Source organism: Solanum pennellii, chromosome 11, assembly GCF_001406875.1.
Source record: "Solanum pennellii chromosome 11, SPENNV200".
In the NCBI taxonomy this organism is placed as follows: Eukaryota; Viridiplantae; Streptophyta; class Magnoliopsida; order Solanales; family Solanaceae; genus Solanum; species Solanum pennellii.
Window position 1 is genome coordinate 64600439 of NC_028647.1, and position 16645 is coordinate 64617083.

The following is a 16645-nucleotide window of genomic DNA, read 5'->3' on the forward strand; positions in this document are numbered from 1 at the left end:
CCCTACCCCACCCACCCTCCCCATTCCACTTTCCGACCAAACACCGTCACCATTGCCGGCGCCGGCAACAGCTCCGGCGAGTTTGTCGGAATCTTCATCTTCATCTAACACTAATTCACAGAGTTTTACTCAATGGAGATTTCCACTACCAAGTTCACCCCCAATTTCACATACTAACATTTACCCTCGAGAAACCATGCAAATTACTAAAATTGCCCCTCCTCTTTTGTACACTAATTTGGAGGAACTATTCCACGTGGCAGAATTACAGCTCACTAGTGGGACTAATTTGGACAAGGTTTGTTTAATATATCGTTCTAATTTATGTGATATTTTTTATATTTTGTTACGTCTTAATTTATATAAATATTTTTTATATTTAAAGACTCGAATAAGTATATCTTTTAAAATATGTTTGAATTTATTAATTATATTGAAAATCATATTTTCTTTTGTCTCAATTTATGTGATACTTTTCGTTTGGAATTTTAACTTTTTAAAATGAAATTAATTTATTTATAAATTACGTAAAAAAAAAATAATATAAATCAAAATAATTGATGATTCAAAGCATGAAAAATTTATAATTAAAGATAGACTTGTTTAAATATCAAAATTCGAAAAGCGACATATGAAATGGGACGGAAGGAGTGATATTTTTTACATAATTTTTTAGAGTTTATAACCAAGTTGAATTTGCTTTCTTCAAATTGAAACATTGATTAGGCATGAAAATAATATTAGAACATTTATATATTTTTAAATTACGAATTCAAAATTTGATATATTTTAAAATTTTAGGTGCTTTTTAGCTAAAATATTCGTGCATGTACTCATGTTAGGTTGAAACGTCGCGTTCAGTAGAGTCTTGTTCATTATATTTCTATTGTTGATTTTGTATTTAAAATTTTTTCAATAAGGTTAAGGCAATGTACTTGTTGGAACATTCACTTGTTCCGAATCCGGTGGCGGCGGTTGACGGTGGTGGAAATTTAGTGGCTTGTCCCGACACAGTGTTGAGAGGGGTGGTGGGGTGTTTAAAAGATAGGAGAATAGCAAAATCAGCAAGTAAAGTTTTGTTAGCACTTTGTTTGTCGGAAAATAACCGACACGTGGCGGTTGAGGTGGGAGCTGTCGGGGCAGTGGTGGACATTTTGTCGGATTTGGATGTGGCGGCGGCGGAGAGGTCGTTAGCGGCGTTGGAATTGTTGTGTACGGTGGCGGAAGGGGCGGAGGAGGTGAGGGCCCACGCGTTGGCGGTGCCGATGATGGTGGAGGTTATGGGGAGGATGGATGGGAGTCGAGGGAAGGAATACGCGATAAGCGTCTTGGCGGTGATATATGGTGGCGCATGTGATGGTGCACCGCTGGCGGCACCGCCGGAGGAGGTGGCGCGTGCGGTGATGCTGGCGTTGCAAGGTGATTGTAGTGCTAGAGGGAGGAGAAAAGGGGCACAACTTCTTAAGATCCTTCAAAATTACGGTAGACCCGACCCGACCCGAGAGGAGGAAGAACCGGAGCCCCGAGTTGTTTGATCATGAACCTTTTTATTTAAATAAATTTAATCAATTAAGTACTAATGTTTTATTTCAGTTTTTAATTTTGTTTTAATTAGTTTTTTTTTATTGTTTGATGTAAATATATATATATATATATATAAACGTACGTAAGAATTGAAATATTTATTTCAAGGAAACGTATCGTAATTTATGTTATTTAAACTTTTCAAAAAAGATATTGAATTTTTCATTTTTTAAGGAATTCATTATACTGATATCTTTTAAAGATTCGAACAATATATATTTAATAAAAACCTTAATTTATATCGATCAAACATATCATGGAAGCAAAATTAGATTATATGAACAAATTTTGAATTTGCTCTCAAGTGTGCTTATTTTCTCCATATTTACTAGAATATTTGTAACTTATAATATTAGTTAGGACATGAAGTGATGCTAAACATTATGTTTTTTTCTATTTAAATTATAATTAAATTGTAAATCTTATTTTATATGCACTTGAATTTTTTTTAAGAAAATAAATAATTAATACTGATATATTAAATCAAATGAAATTTATAATTTAGATTTTATGGAAAAAAATGTTGGATTTTTGTGACAGTTTCACGTGGGGTGGGGGTTTGATAAAATTGCAGGCAGTCAGTGAATATTATCAGTACTACTGAACATATTATTTTGTGTGTTTGTAATTATCCATCATTATTTTTTTTCCAAAAAAAAAAGTTTAATAAAACTGTCAAATTCAACATCTAAAATTAGTAGATTTTATGTTAAGTGTAATTTTATTTGGGGTTTAAAGTCAGTCAATAGAAATCTTAATGAATGTGATGTCACATTTATAATTAAATTATATTATAGCATGAATAAATCATCTATTAAAATTGTACTAATACTTTATTATTCTCTTCTGCTTACGCATACTTCAATTTTCGTAAACATTAGTTTTATCGTAAAGATATGAAATTTATTTTATCATATCATATATCGAATATATTATTAATAAAATGTAATTGTGAAAATTTCGAGCATGATAGTGAATTATATAAATGTTTGATTTGTTCTCCATATGTACTTGCATATATTTTCTTATTTCGTTCGAGATTGTGTGTATTTTTTTTTTCTTAAAATATATATTCATAAAATAATTATGAGATTGATCTTGTGTGGGTCTTAATAAAATTTGACGGACAATAATTTTCTAACCCTAATAAAGCTTACTATGTTTTAGCTTTTAATTTAATTAATTTGATACAATTCATAGTCTATAAAGTACGAGTTTTAACTTAAATATTGAATTAGTCTTGTTAGGTTTCTCTGGGAGTACGCTCCTCCAAACCCCATGAACCCCGTTTTGACCTGTCTTGAACTAGAACTCGAAATCAGAACATATAGTTATAAGATAATGATCTTATTGTGCAAAGCCACTTCATGGTGATAAAAGTCTCATCGTGTATGCTGGTCAAAATCGCAATAGTAAGATCTCAAAAAAAAAGAATCTTCAAATTTGGAAAATTTTTTGTAAAATTAATCTATTTTCATCGAGAACATAATATAACAGAGACACTAATCGAATATTTTGACATTTTTTTTAAGACATGGCTATACTATATACTTTGGGTAATTGTGATATAACTACATTTTGATTATTGTGATTGAACAAACACTATCATTTGCGTGGAAAAAAACTGCATATTACAATAATTAAGTATTTTTATCTGTATAAAAAGCATGGACAATATATGTTTTGTTAGTATATAGTATTAATTTATATAACAATCTATATATCAATATGAAAACGTAACTGGAAGGGAGTTTGTATTTTATTCCACTTAATTAATTACTTTTTACACTATGGTACGTGTCTTAATTTCTAGCATATATATATAGAGGAACAACATTTTTTGCTACTTGCTGTATATATTTTCATCTTTAATTAATTTAATTAGATATTTGAAATTAAATTGAATTCAGACCCATATGATATGATGATGATCGATAGATATAATTTATTAGAGATATGGATTTAACGTTTAAATTTTATATACAAGCGAAGTATGTGAGACCAAGAGCGGAGTTTTAAAGTTTTTGCCGTAAAAAATAATTATATCGAATATTTTAAATCTTTTTTGTGATATATATATATATATATATATATATATATATATATGTATATATTGAACTTCTTTAATAAAACTTTGATAGTCAAGTTTCTCAAATTGAACCCATTTATATGTATTAAAATTATGAATTCATATCTATTATTATTTATTACAATTTTAATGAAATTTATTCATAAATTAAATTTGTATATGTTGTAAATGATAATCCAGTGTTTTGATATTAAATCCTCAAAAAAAATTATTTTCGTCAATCATATATCACTTGAATAAATATATATATATATATATAAACACGTTTGACTTTCAAGATGCTTAGTTTAATTCTGAAATATTCCTAAAGTAAAACACGCATATCGCATGAGACTCAACAATCTCATGCGATTGAATTTTTCTCCAAACATAATATATTAAAAATAATAATTATTATAACGATTGTAAAAATCACTTTTCAATTCTTATAAAAATTTTAAACTATATAAATTCTGAATATCGAATAATTAAATGGAATTTAGCAAGTACGTTTGCTCAGTTTGCTTTATTCGTGACTTCGTACGTTTGCCCTAACCTGAGGTTGTCTTTTAACCAATAAAAAATAAAAAATATATTTAAAAAAAAATGAAATTTATTAACCCAATCGCATAAGAGAACACGTAGCAGTACGCTCTTTCAATCTCACGCGCATAGAAATGAAATATGATGTGGATTTCCACCCAATACGTTTGAGTTGTCCAAACACTATACTATGAAAAATTTATTAATTCCAATTTTACCCTTTTGATATTTTATCCTCGTTTCTCGATTGAATCGATCCGATTAATTTAGATTTACGTCACATAATAATCATTAGACGAAGAAAACTCTACTATTACATTTGAGTTGTCGTCTTATACTAAACTATGAAAAATCACTAATTCCAAATTTACCCTTTAGATGTTTTATTCTCATGTCTTTGATTGAGTTGATCTGACTAATTCAGATTTGCGTCACATACTAATCATTAGACGGGAAAAGCTCTTCTAAGTACGTTTGAGGTGTCCGACACTAAACTATGAGGAATCACGAATTCCAAATATACTATTTAAATATGTTATCACCATGTCTTGATTGAATTAGTCTGATTAATTTAGATTTGTGTCACATAATAATCATTATGAGTGAAAAACTATTATGAGTACGTTTTAACTGTGAGAAATCACTGATTCCAAGTTTAACCTTTAAATATGTTATCTTCATATCTTGATTGAGTTGATCGGATTAATTCAGATTTATGTCACGTAATACTCATTGGACGAGAAAAACTCTATGTACTAATTACGTTTGAGTTGTCCAACACTTAACTATGAAAAGTTACTATTTTCCAAAATTACCCTTGAAATGTGTTATCATCTTGTCTTGGTTGAATCAGTCTGTTATTTATCAGATTTCGTAACATAATAATCATTTGACGGGGAAAACTCTCCTAATTAGTTTGAGTTGTCCAATACTAAATTATGAAAAATCACTAATTCCAAATTCACCCTTTAAATGTTTTATCCTTGTGTCTTGATTGAGTTGATCCGATTAATTCAGATAGACTGAGAAAACTCTCCTAGTTATGTTTAATTGTCAAACACTAAACTATGAAAAACCACGGAAGTTTGAGTATTTGTCGTCTAAACTTTGTTTTTTTTTTTTAACCGAATATCAATCAGAATCTTGAAATCGAGAAATAAATGGAATATTGAAGTTTTTTGAAAAAATAAAACCGAATCAAGGAATCAACTTATTTTTTTTAATTTGATTTTTTATTTTCAATATTTATATTCACCCCTGAGTCAAGAATGAATCGATCTATCTCACTACAACTTTCAATCATAGTTCTATTTTCGTATAACATTAATATATATTATTGAGATATTATATATTAGTTATTGACTTTAATAGTATATTATATATATATTCCTTACAATTGGAGAAAAATATTAAAGTAATGATTGACAAGTTAGTTAATTAAATAGATGAAAAAAAGGCTACTTCTTCATTTTCAATTTATATGATGAATATTATTTGATAAACACGAAATTTAAGAAAAGAAAGAATTAATGAACCTTATGAAAATAAGTATACTATCAGATTTATGTTGCTATATAAAAATACTCTATGTCAATGAAGATAAAAATAAAGAAAAACTTAAAGTTATATTATCGTCAAATACAAATTTAAGTCATTCACTCTGAAACATACTAATAAGGTAACGGACAAAAGGAGTGCAAGCTTAGGTTCAAAATTGAAGTATAATCAACTATACAACAATTTCGAACTAAATGGACTCAACTAAACAATAACATAGCCGATATAGCATCATAAAGTAAATTCTGAGGAAGCTAGATTGTACATATATCTTATCATATCTTTAGAGGGAAATAGACTGTTTCTAATATACTGTCGACTCAAGAAAAATATCTCAAAGTAGTCCAGATAAAGAAGTAGCAGAAGCACATAAAACAACGTATAATAACTAGAGAACGACGTACATCTAGTTACAAAGCAATACAATAACCGAGGTACAAAGAACAATAGAGAATACCAAAAATCATCAGACATAAACTATGACTACTAATATGAACAGACAGCAAGATTATAGATGTAAACCAGAAAATTGAGGACAAAAAGCTGTTTTTATATCTATTGAACATGCTTGAAACATGTAAAAGATAACACATTCCAAGCTTATTCTTTTTTTTTTTTTTTTACAACAAAAGCACAACAACTAAACACACAAGTTATGGAGTAACATTCAAGTTTGTCTCCAGACTAGTATAACAACACTATTACAATTTTCTGAACATTTTGATACATTTTTTTTATTATCATAGATAGTAATTTGCCCTCAAAAGTACTCTAACTGGTATACTAAATGAAAATATCCTGCTGGAAAACCAACCAGCATTAACCGCGTCTGGCGAAGCTCTGTAACCATACAAAAAGCTGATATAACCAAGTATAAGACAGGAGGTATACTTTCAGCAGAACTGAGTCTCCACAACAACAACAACAGCAATATAGGACATGGCCTTCAAAATGCACGACCTGATGGTGGTAGTCTCCCAGCGCTTTCCTTTACAACTTTCCGCTGCTTTCGCTTATTGTTCAAGTCAACATTGTGAGATCTCTCTCTTGCTGAGTTCTTGCTGATTCTTGTATCCTTAATGGTCCTAGTGAAGGGATTCCCTTCTTCTGGTACACTAAATTCAGCAGGGTTTCGATTAAGGCTGCAAACCAAAGTTTCACAATTGCTTTTGCCAGGTACAGCAGCAGTGTGGCCCTCCAAGTTGAAGAATTTTGAAGTATTACGATCCTGCTGTGGAGGCATCTGAGAACTTGATGCGCCTTGGTTTCTTTTTTGCCCGTCCTTGTCAAGACAAGGATCTCGAGTCATGATCAGCGGGCCACTTGAAGACACAAAACTCTGTAATTTGCTTCCACCACATTGCGAAGGCGCATAAGATTTTCTTGATTTCTCTTGTCCCCTAGGCTTGAAAGATATTTGATCTGTAAACTCAGCTTATTAGAGTGTTTCATTCACACACGGAATAACAGATAGACCGATTTAAGTAGACGAAGTGAATGAAATATTCTAGAAAGTTGATGTTTACAGAAAAAGGAACAAAAAAATATTATCTTGAGTGCTAACCTGCATAGTAACCACCAGGGTGTACCCCAGGGGACTCCTTCGAGGGATGATGTGATAAGTATGAGCCATTGAGAATACTCTGCTTTCCATCGATATGAAACCTCGGGTGATAGCTGCAGGGTGAAAAAGGTTTCTCCAGGAGCTTGTTTGCATCAAGATTGAAAGGAGGAGTTGATGGCATTCTTCGGTCCATAAGGCTGAGTAACTGCATAGCAGGGATTGTCTCATTAGAATAAGGATCTAAAGACCCCATACCTTTCACGTTCACATCAGATTTGGGCAAAAGACGATGATGCTCATTCTGCATTCTCACATCACTACACTTAATGTCACTTATGGTCCTTCCCTTCTGAAGTGAGGCAGATGCCTGTCCATGGAACATTTTATCATTTGGCTGACCGATGGATTTCTGTGGAATTCCAATTCTCAATGGCTGCACGTTCTGCACAGTTGGAAACCATACAGGTTGTGCTCCTTCACCAGGTCTGATGTGCACGGAAGCAGAACCTTGCCCTCCACTGGGAAATTTCTGTTGAGTTTGTGGAGAAGTACCAAAGAGTTTGGTTGGTGGTCTTTCCATCCCGAGGTGGTTCCTCTTAACATGAGATGTTTGGACAGAACTTCCTCTGCTTGCTCCAACATCAGTCTTCTTGTTCACATTAGCTGGACGGAAACTAGGTACACCAGGACGTGACAACGCCACTACTTCACTCTCATGTATTTCAGTATATGGCCTTGCAAAACCAGCAGTCCTTTCACTCATGCATATGGTTCTGGTATCAGTAAGTCTCTCGAACTGGTTCTTAGCCATTAGCTCCACAATTTCCATTGGTATATCTTCTGACTCTAAAGTCTTCTCAGAAGTCTTCTCAGAATGTTGATACCTGCGATGCTTAATTGCATCTGAATGCTCTAGAAATTCATTAAGATTTCCTTTGTTATGCTGGCGAGGCGTTTCCTGCAAAGGGAAATGAAATTTTCATGAATTCACTGAATACAAGCAGTTACCTTTAAGCTTGCATTAATAAGTTGCAATGACTAACTCTACAACATTTCATGAAACATCTCAAAAAAACAAGTGACACAACCACTGATTGAAATCATTTCACCCAAAACACCTATACACAAGTGTTAAGCATATATAACAACAACCAAACAAACTCAGACTTGAATAACAAGCATAACCATACCAGTAAATGCAATGGTAATGTCTCTTAACATCCAGAGTGGATGTTCAGCTAGAAATGAAAGGAAAAATGGGATGTGGCTGTCATAAGTGAATATCATTTCTTACCTTTTTCACACTGTATCGATCAATGAAACTCAACTTCTCACATGAAGAAGATGTTCTATTATCGAATAGGCAGTCCTCTAAGATATATCAAAGAAGTTTTCCAAACAGAAACAGATCTAAGTTATCATGCTGCCTTTTCCCAAAAATCTGTCAACCTCCCTCATTCCCATTTGTCAGATCATCATAATCAATCTGAACTGTATGGTAAAGCTTTTTCTGAAAATAAAGAGACAAATAACAGCTTCTTTTTTTTTTTGCTTATAAAAGACATTGTCTTTCTACAATATGGATTTCAAGTCTATTCTACATATCAGTGCAAATTTATCAACAATATTATAGCTTTTCCATCATATAGATCTGAAGAAAAGTAGTATAGGTATGTGAAAGGTTAAATTTCTACAATGTGATTTTGAAGGCAATTTCAAATATCTCTGCAGGTCCTCACATGTAAAGAAAAACTACAGTCGCAAACTACAAAATGTTCCAACTTTACTGTACAGCCCGAGCGACCAAAGAAAAGAAATGTTTCTAAAAATCAACTTCACTTTATATTCATTTTTAGCCATTTCACATAGATCATTCGACCTCAGAGAAAATAATGGAGGAAAGGGCGGAAACCAAATCATTGCAAACAAAAGGGAGAGTCAAAGTAAAACGGAGAAATAAACCAGTACCATTATCTCAGAAACTTGAAGGTTCCCCTTCTGAAGTAGAACTGGAGAGCTTTGGATATCTTTCCACATTGATGCTGTCTGCGGAACTCCCTGGTTGAGGTCATATATCACTTCTTTCCTTGAAGATTGACCTGTTTCAGGAACGTTCGACTGTCTGACGTTAGAATTATCTTTCCTTCGAGGAATATCACCATTGAATCCCTTCTGGTGCATGAATGGCCAGTTCGTAATATTTTTGCTTTGGGTAATATCATTCCCTGCATGCTTGTTGGAATCTCTGAAGCTGTTCAAAGACAGGTCTAGCCCTACTTTAGCAGATAATTCACCTGCTGGCTGAAAGGTCATCATTTCGATACCACTGCTCACTGGTATGAGATTATTCCTCCTGGTCGAACTTTCCCCCGGGAAATTATTGTTAGGATGCATAAGAGTTGAGGGAGCATGTCCAACTTCAGGAAACTTGCTACTTTGCCGACTCACGCCATAACCTCCAACTTTTCCTGCCAATGACTGATAACTACTTAAGTGAGGTTCAAATTTCCCACCCATGGAAGAATGTTGCACTGGATGAACGAGGCTATTAACAGCAGCATATCCCTTAAAACCACCATTTTCCATGGTTATATCCTGCCAGCGGATTTCAGGGGAATATCCATCGACAGGTCGAAACTGCTTATTTTTCTTTTTATTTACTCCATTTCTGTTCTTCATTCGCAAATTTTTGTTACCATTCGTTATACCTTCTTCACCAGATTCCTTCTCATCTGAAGGTGAATCAGCAATTTCAACTGCCATGGAACTCCTCTCAACTCTTCCATTAGATGACCTGACCCTTTTACCAATGTTGCATTGTATTCCCATACCCGACAGATTGCTGTCAACTTCTTGAGGAATCTTCCTCTTCCTCTGAAAGCATCTCTTATCCTTTGGCATACCAACTGGTTCTAGTTCAGGAGGCACCACAGTCTTGGTACTCAATGAATTACGATCTGCTTTGGCAGGATTACTCTCCAAATTGACATTTCCACCCAATATATCAGTCAACAGACGCACCTTTCGAGTTTTACGGCGTGGTACATCATTTGGAACATCATTGTGTGAATCAAACTGTCTATTTTTAGCCATGAATGGGTCAATTCCTGAAGATATTCCATTGTGGTCTCTCAATTCAATAGAAGGTAACCTGCTCAGTTTGGTTTTACTGGGTTCAAGAGCCTTATCAGTAGTATTTGGTACATCAAATTGCTTAAAAGCTGTTGAGACTGTCCTCTGACCGTCATTTGGAGAACCCATTGCTGTCTCTGCACCAATATCAGGACTTACATCATCAGCACTTGTGTAGAAATTTCCATGAGGAACAATTTTACCATCTGACAGAGTTGATTCAGAGCCTGCAACTCGTATGACGTTGTTTGACAGATTAGCAGCTGTTTAAAATCAACAGAGTTCTGGTTAATTTAAAGCAAAACAAAGCGTGTAAATTGGAGATCATAAATTGCAATTGAATTACCAGGGCTCTTTCCATCTATTTCTTTGCTTGAGCAATGTTTAGATATTGCTACTTTAATAGTTGGATTCCTGATCTCCTCATTTCTAACATTTGCGGAACCAGTTCCTTTACCTGAAAAGTAATGTGGATTATAAACACTTAGGCAGAAATTATTATCATTCTAAAAAAATAGATATACCCAAAATAAGTAAACATAGAACATGAATTACAGAAGAAAATACCAGCTGAGACTTTGTCTGCAACCACAGTGCACCTTCCTTTGTAAGGTTTACGTAACAAGTCATAGCCACTGGTATTGGCAGCATCAACAATAATAGCTTTCTTTTTGTCAACCTTTCGTGAAGTTGAATCATGCTTCATCTCTAACAATGCATTTGTTGTAGCATTTCCAGAAGAAACCATGTTCGGAGAGATCAATCTACTTCTGCAGCTTGGAGGAAGAATCTCAATCTCTTCTCCTGAACTTTCTGTGCCAATCTCACGCATGCAATTTTTGCATCGCCACCACCTAAATTTCCGAACTTCAAGAGCAGGAGGAGGAAGTTGCTCCTCAGAAATACTGTGGCCACTGCTTGACGTAAAAGGGGCACAAATTCTCCGGTCTTTTTCTCTTTTCTCAGCAACATATCCACTGTGTCCAGCATAAGAAATGGAGTATCAAACCAAAAGAGATCAGAGAAATCGTATGATAAGCCATGGAGAACATAAATTTGGTTATAAAGACTTGACAGCATATATATACACAGAAAAAACATCTCAATTCATTGCTTGATTTTACTCGATCTTCGCAAGGCTTATTTTCCTTGGAAACACAAATGTATCTGGAGGAGAACTTCTTAAGAAGATTATAACCACAAAACAAAAGTTTTACATACGTGACAATTAAAGTGAAGTGCCATGATTCATCCAACTAAAACTGTGAACATAGTAAAGCCAGCTCTATACATCATCACAAAATTTTCCGCACTCACCTTTCATGCAACATATGAGTAATGTAATTATCAACCACGGATTGTTATTGGTGTGGCATTTTTGAGCTTTTACGTCAATTTTGTATGCAAAAGGAAAAAGGAGATCACTTGTATTATAAAAATTCATGTTCTTGTTTATTGAACCAATATCTGCCATCAGATGCATAGGCTATTTGTCTATCCAATACTACACAGGAGCAACCATAAGGTGACAATCAATAACCAACAATCATGTGTCAAGACAAAAGAATCAGCTTCTAAACCAAGTGACCATCCAATACTACACAGGAGTAACCATAAGGTGAGAATCAATAACAAACAATCAAGTGTCGAGACAAAAGAATCAGCTTCTAAACCAAGTGACTGAAGACAGCATGAAGGGAACGAGTATATATATCAGCAAGAGAAACTTAAGTAAGCAACATCAAAAGACAAATTATAGAGATTGGAGGCTCACCGTATAGAGAAATAATGTTGACATTTTCCTTCCTCTTTCTTCGGCATAGGAATATTAAGGTCTATAGATATAGCCTCAATTTCAATGAACGAACCTAAGGCTTTAGGCACAGGAGTATTAGTATCACTTTTGTGATTATCTTCTTCCACTGCTTTGTTACTTTTCTCCATGTAAAAAGGAGAATAACTCAAAACCTACACAAGCAAAATTCAGTTCATAAACTCAACGAAAAAGGATCATTGCAAACAGCAGCTATCAGGTAGACAAAATATGTCCTTTAAGTGTTTCTGTACACTAAAAAAATTGGAACTTTATCATCAGACCATGCTTAAGGTAAGGCTCAAGTCAGGCACCAAACATGATTATACCAAATGAGATCAACATACATATATTGACAGACAATGTTATATACCATCATGCCATCTTATAACTACAGGTAACCGTTCATAAAAAGTGGGACATATTAGTAATCGGCAAAGATCGATAAGCAAATGTACCTACTACAGCAGGTTAAAATTCAGAGTAAAATCTTTAAATTATTAGTGTATAAAACAACGACATACCCCACTATAATCCCACAAGTGGGATCTGGGGAGGGCAGAGTATAGGCAAATCTTACCGTTTCCCCTGGAGGCAGAGACACTGTTTCCAAAAGACCCTAATTTCAAAATTCTCCAAACCCTAGCCTCAAAAACAGCAACAATTTAATCATTTCCCATCAAAATGCATTTCAGTAATAGACATATACACCTAAGCTAAATTAAAAAAATAAAATACACCAACATCAACCATTTGTTTTGTGATAAACCATATAATAAAGTTAAAAATCATTTATATCCACCTCTTTAGTTTTATAAAAATGCTCAACTCACAACAAACAACCAACAACTAAACTAAACCCAAAAGCTATCAAGACAAAACCTTTATCAATAATTCCACAATTCACATGAAATACACAAATTAGGGTTTTGTCCAAATGCACACCTCATACCCAATTCATTTAACTTGATCCAAAATCAATAAAGATCAAATCTTTATCAATTAATCAACAAATCATATAACATAACACATAAAAATCTAACAAATCAATCACACATAAACAAAATTAGGGTTTCGGCGTCGATGTCTAAGTAAAGCATCAACATAAAACAAATCAAAACTCCACAACTCTATTCACACCAAAATAAATAATTAATCAAACAAAAAACCCAACAAGAACACAAAAATAAAAAAAAAACGAAAAAAAACAAAAAAAAACTGAATCTTAAAAAATGTACATCTGAACAAAATGATAAATCAAGAACCAGCTAAAAAGTACAAAAAAACAACCAAAACTCAAAACCCATCTAACAAATCAACTCAAAAACAAAACCCAACTTGCAAAATCTCAAGATTTGAAGAAAAATCATACCTTTTTTCCCAAATCGATAATAAAAAACCCAGATTTTCAACTCTGACGGATGATGAAAGAAAAGCTATCTTTGTAAAGAACAAACTGAAACGAGTCCAGATTTGCTAAAATCATCAAGTGATTTCGATTACAAAGCGATGAATTCGAGCTGTGAAAATGAAACCGAAACCCTTAGGTTTGTAAGATGAAAATTAAACATTTTTTTTCCTAGAGAGAGAGAAAATTTATAGTGAGAGAAAAGTGAACAAGAGTAGTAAGAGAGAGTGAGGGCTTTTATATTTATTTCTTTAATAAATAAAACCATTTTTTTTTTTTTTTGTAATAAATACACACACATTGCGTGTATCTAACACTTTTCTTTTTTTTATTATTATTATTTTCTTTTTATATGTATTTAAAAAAAAATCGATGAACCCTAGTCGATCGAGTACTATACACGCACTTAAAGTGAGAGTGGGATTGTTTGCTGATGTCCTTGTCGGAAGACAGGTGGCAAGCACTTATGTATGATTTGAGTGGTTCGTGATGACGCGATTATGTTCGGCGCGTCGATGACGGGAAAATCGAGGAATGAAAGAAACCCTAAATATTATTGTGGGGATAACCCTAAGTTTTTTTTAATTATTATTTTATTTTTCGAAAAGATGATATAATAAAAATAATAGTGATGATAGTACTAGTAATAATAATAATAATAATAATAATAATGTATTTGAATAGGAAAGAGAACCACTTGTTATAAACGTAAGGTATAAAATAGAACATGTAAGAAGTGGGACCCTATGTAAAAAAAGATGATTATTTAAGTGTTTTGGAAGTATATATATATATATATTTTTTTTATCATATAGTTTTATATATTTTGGTGAATCATCTGTTTATTTTGTTTAGCATATAGCAATTTTGTATGAAAGATCTAAGAGATCGTGTTGACGAAGAAATGAAGTTTAATTTATCGCGATAGAAGTTCACCTAAGTCTAAAAAATGGTTGGATATATCGAAATAATTAGTAAATCAAAGTTAAACTTGATGGATTAATTCAACTTTCAAAGTTTTGGAGTATGTTGAATAATATAACTCTCTATATTCTTCGTATTGTATGATTTTCAAAATACTTTGTTTGGTAAATGAGTCGATTATTTAGGATGTTTTCATTATTGTTTTGGGTGATCATGGCTTATTCATATTCATTACAACAATGTTGAATGCCTCATGAATAGGAGGATATATTTTTTCTATTAGATATTTTGTAATTCGTAGTCTAAGTAGACAATCTTACTTCAAATACATGAGTTGTTAAAAAAATAGAGTTCGAAAAAACAGAGTTGATTATGTAAAAAAGTAGTTAAGTATAAACATTCCGAATTGTTAAACAGAGCACCTACTCTGTATTCTGCATAGATTAAGTATAAACATGCATTCCACCACCCTGTTTTAGTAAAGGGTCTCGCTATTTAGTTTAACCCCTGCATTGCTAAACAGAGTACCTACTCTGTTATTACCCTGTTTTAGTAAAGAAATGCACTATTTAATTTGTACCCTGCACTGCTAAACAGAGCACATACACTGTCACCACCCTGTTTTAGTAAAGGGTCTCACTATTTAATTTATCCCCTGCACTGCTAAACAGAGCACCTACTCTGTCACCATCCTGTTTTAGTAAAGAAGCGCACTATTTAATTTATCCCCGTACTACTAAACAGAGCACCTACTCTGCCGTCACCCTGTTTTAGTAAAGGAGTGGACTATTTAATTTATCCCCTGTACTGCTAAACAGAGCACCTACTCTGTTACCACCCCTGTTTTAGTAAAGGACCGAACTATTTAATTTATCCCCGCACTGCTAAACAGAGAACCTACTCTGCCGTCACCCTGTTTTTAGTAAAGGAGCGCACTATTTAATTTGTCCCCTGCACTGCTAAACAGAGTACCTACTCTGCTATCAACCCTGTTTTAGTAAAGGAGCACACTATTTAATTTATCTCCGACACTGCTAAACAGAGAACCTACTCTGTCGTCACCCTGTTTTAGTAAAAGAGTGCACTATTTAAATTGTCATGCGTTGCTAAACAGAGCATTTACTCTACGATTAATCTATTTTAGTGCAGGGTCACGCTTATTTACCTTCATTAATTAATTGACAAAGACTTCACTATCGATCGACGAATATTCATTATGCACCTTTATCCTCAGAGGCTTCAAGTAAATCATATATACGTACCCCTTTATTTATATGTTTTATCACATGAATTTTTTATCTCCGACAAATGTAATTTAAATAAAATTTACATATTCAAATAAAACGTATTTTTATATCTGTAAATAATATTTACGCTTCATATAGATTTGAACGAACTCATTTATATAATCAATGAATATTAAACTTTTTGTTAACGTACTGTGTAAAATAAGTTTTTTAAATATTTTTGTGCATGCATCGGTCGATTGTTGTCAACCAGTTGCAATAAAAAAATTTATGAAATTTTCCACTCACGATATTATATTTCATGTTCGTGATTAGAGTTTGATTTCTTCGCGTTACGAAGTTTCGTGATGGGTTAAAACACTCCCAATAAAGACAATTCTAGTGTGCGATTAAGTCTAAATTTTGCACGTCATGAAGTTTCACCATTGAGGTAAAGCTCTCCCGACAAAGACAGTTTTAAAGTTCGATTAAGTCTTGATTCTCTGCGTCACGAAGTTCTGGAATAACGCGATTAAGTCTTGATTCTTTGCGTCACGAAGTTCTGGAATAACGCACCAACAAAGATACTTTACATCACGAAATTCTACATTGAGGTAAAGTGCTCCCAACAAAGACAATTCTGATCCGTATCTAGAAGATTTAAACTCGAAACGTTTATTAAGGATAAAAAAAGAACCCGTTATAATACATAATACTTTCATTTCTTGTTTTTGGCTCTTGTTCACGGAACCTTAATTATTACTATATATTAGCTTAATATCGTTCATAAACATAAAATTCTGAATATGATTTATGTCTGAATTTA

The 16645-nt window shown here is 33.1% G+C and overlaps 2 protein-coding genes across 4 annotated transcripts in view; one reads left to right on the top strand and one right to left on the bottom strand.

The window, feature by feature from the left end:
• Positions 1 to 1577, top strand: part of LOC107003388 (U-box domain-containing protein 26) — a 2034-nt gene extending 457 nt beyond the window's left edge. Inside the window, exons 2-3 of the mRNA XM_015201710.2 lie at positions 3 to 298; positions 921 to 1577. Of these exons, the coding sequence (XP_015057196.1) occupies positions 3 to 298; positions 921 to 1535 (911 nt within the window). The 3' untranslated portion in view covers positions 1536 to 1577. The remainder of the gene's footprint in view (positions 1 to 2; positions 299 to 920) is intronic.
• Positions 1578 to 6281: 4704 nt separating this feature from the next.
• On the bottom strand, positions 6282 to 13882 carry LOC107005145 (protein EMBRYONIC FLOWER 1). 3 transcript variants are annotated; one of them, XM_015203649.2, is made up of 8 exons: positions 13634 to 13882; positions 12842 to 12903; positions 12223 to 12416; positions 11016 to 11425; positions 10795 to 10905; positions 9285 to 10711; positions 7317 to 8274; positions 6282 to 7174 (listed from the first exon to the last, which is right to left on the bottom strand). In XM_015203649.2, exons 3-8 carry the CDS (start codon positions 12390 to 12392, stop codon positions 6699 to 6701), a joined length of 3552 nt encoding a protein of 1183 aa, XP_015059135.1. In that variant the 5' UTR covers positions 12393 to 12416; positions 12842 to 12903; positions 13634 to 13882; the 3' UTR covers positions 6282 to 6698. The 3 variants fall into 3 exon arrangements, with proteins under 3 accessions (XP_015059135.1, XP_015059136.1, XP_015059134.1); XM_015203650.2 differs by lacking the exon at positions 12842 to 12903 and having other exon boundaries at positions 9285 to 10675; XM_015203648.2 differs by lacking the exon at positions 12842 to 12903.
• Positions 13883 to 16645: the final 2763 nt, after the last annotated feature.

What these genes read in the sequence shown, in the direction of transcription:
- LOC107005145 (XM_015203648.2), bottom strand. Translation starts at nt 12,392, where the DNA reads ATGGAGAAAAGTAACAAAGCAGTGGAAGAAGATAATCACAAAAGTGAT. An exon ending in CAACATTATTTCTCTATACG is followed by an intron (nt 11,426 to 12,222) that starts GTGAGCCTCCAA and finishes TGCTGGACACAG; the next exon opens with TGGATATGTTGCTGAGAAAA. An exon ending in TTCAAGTTTCTGAGATAATG is followed by an intron (nt 8,275 to 9,284) that starts GTACTGGTTTAT and finishes TTCCCTTTGCAG; the next exon opens with GAAACGCCTCGCCAGCATAA.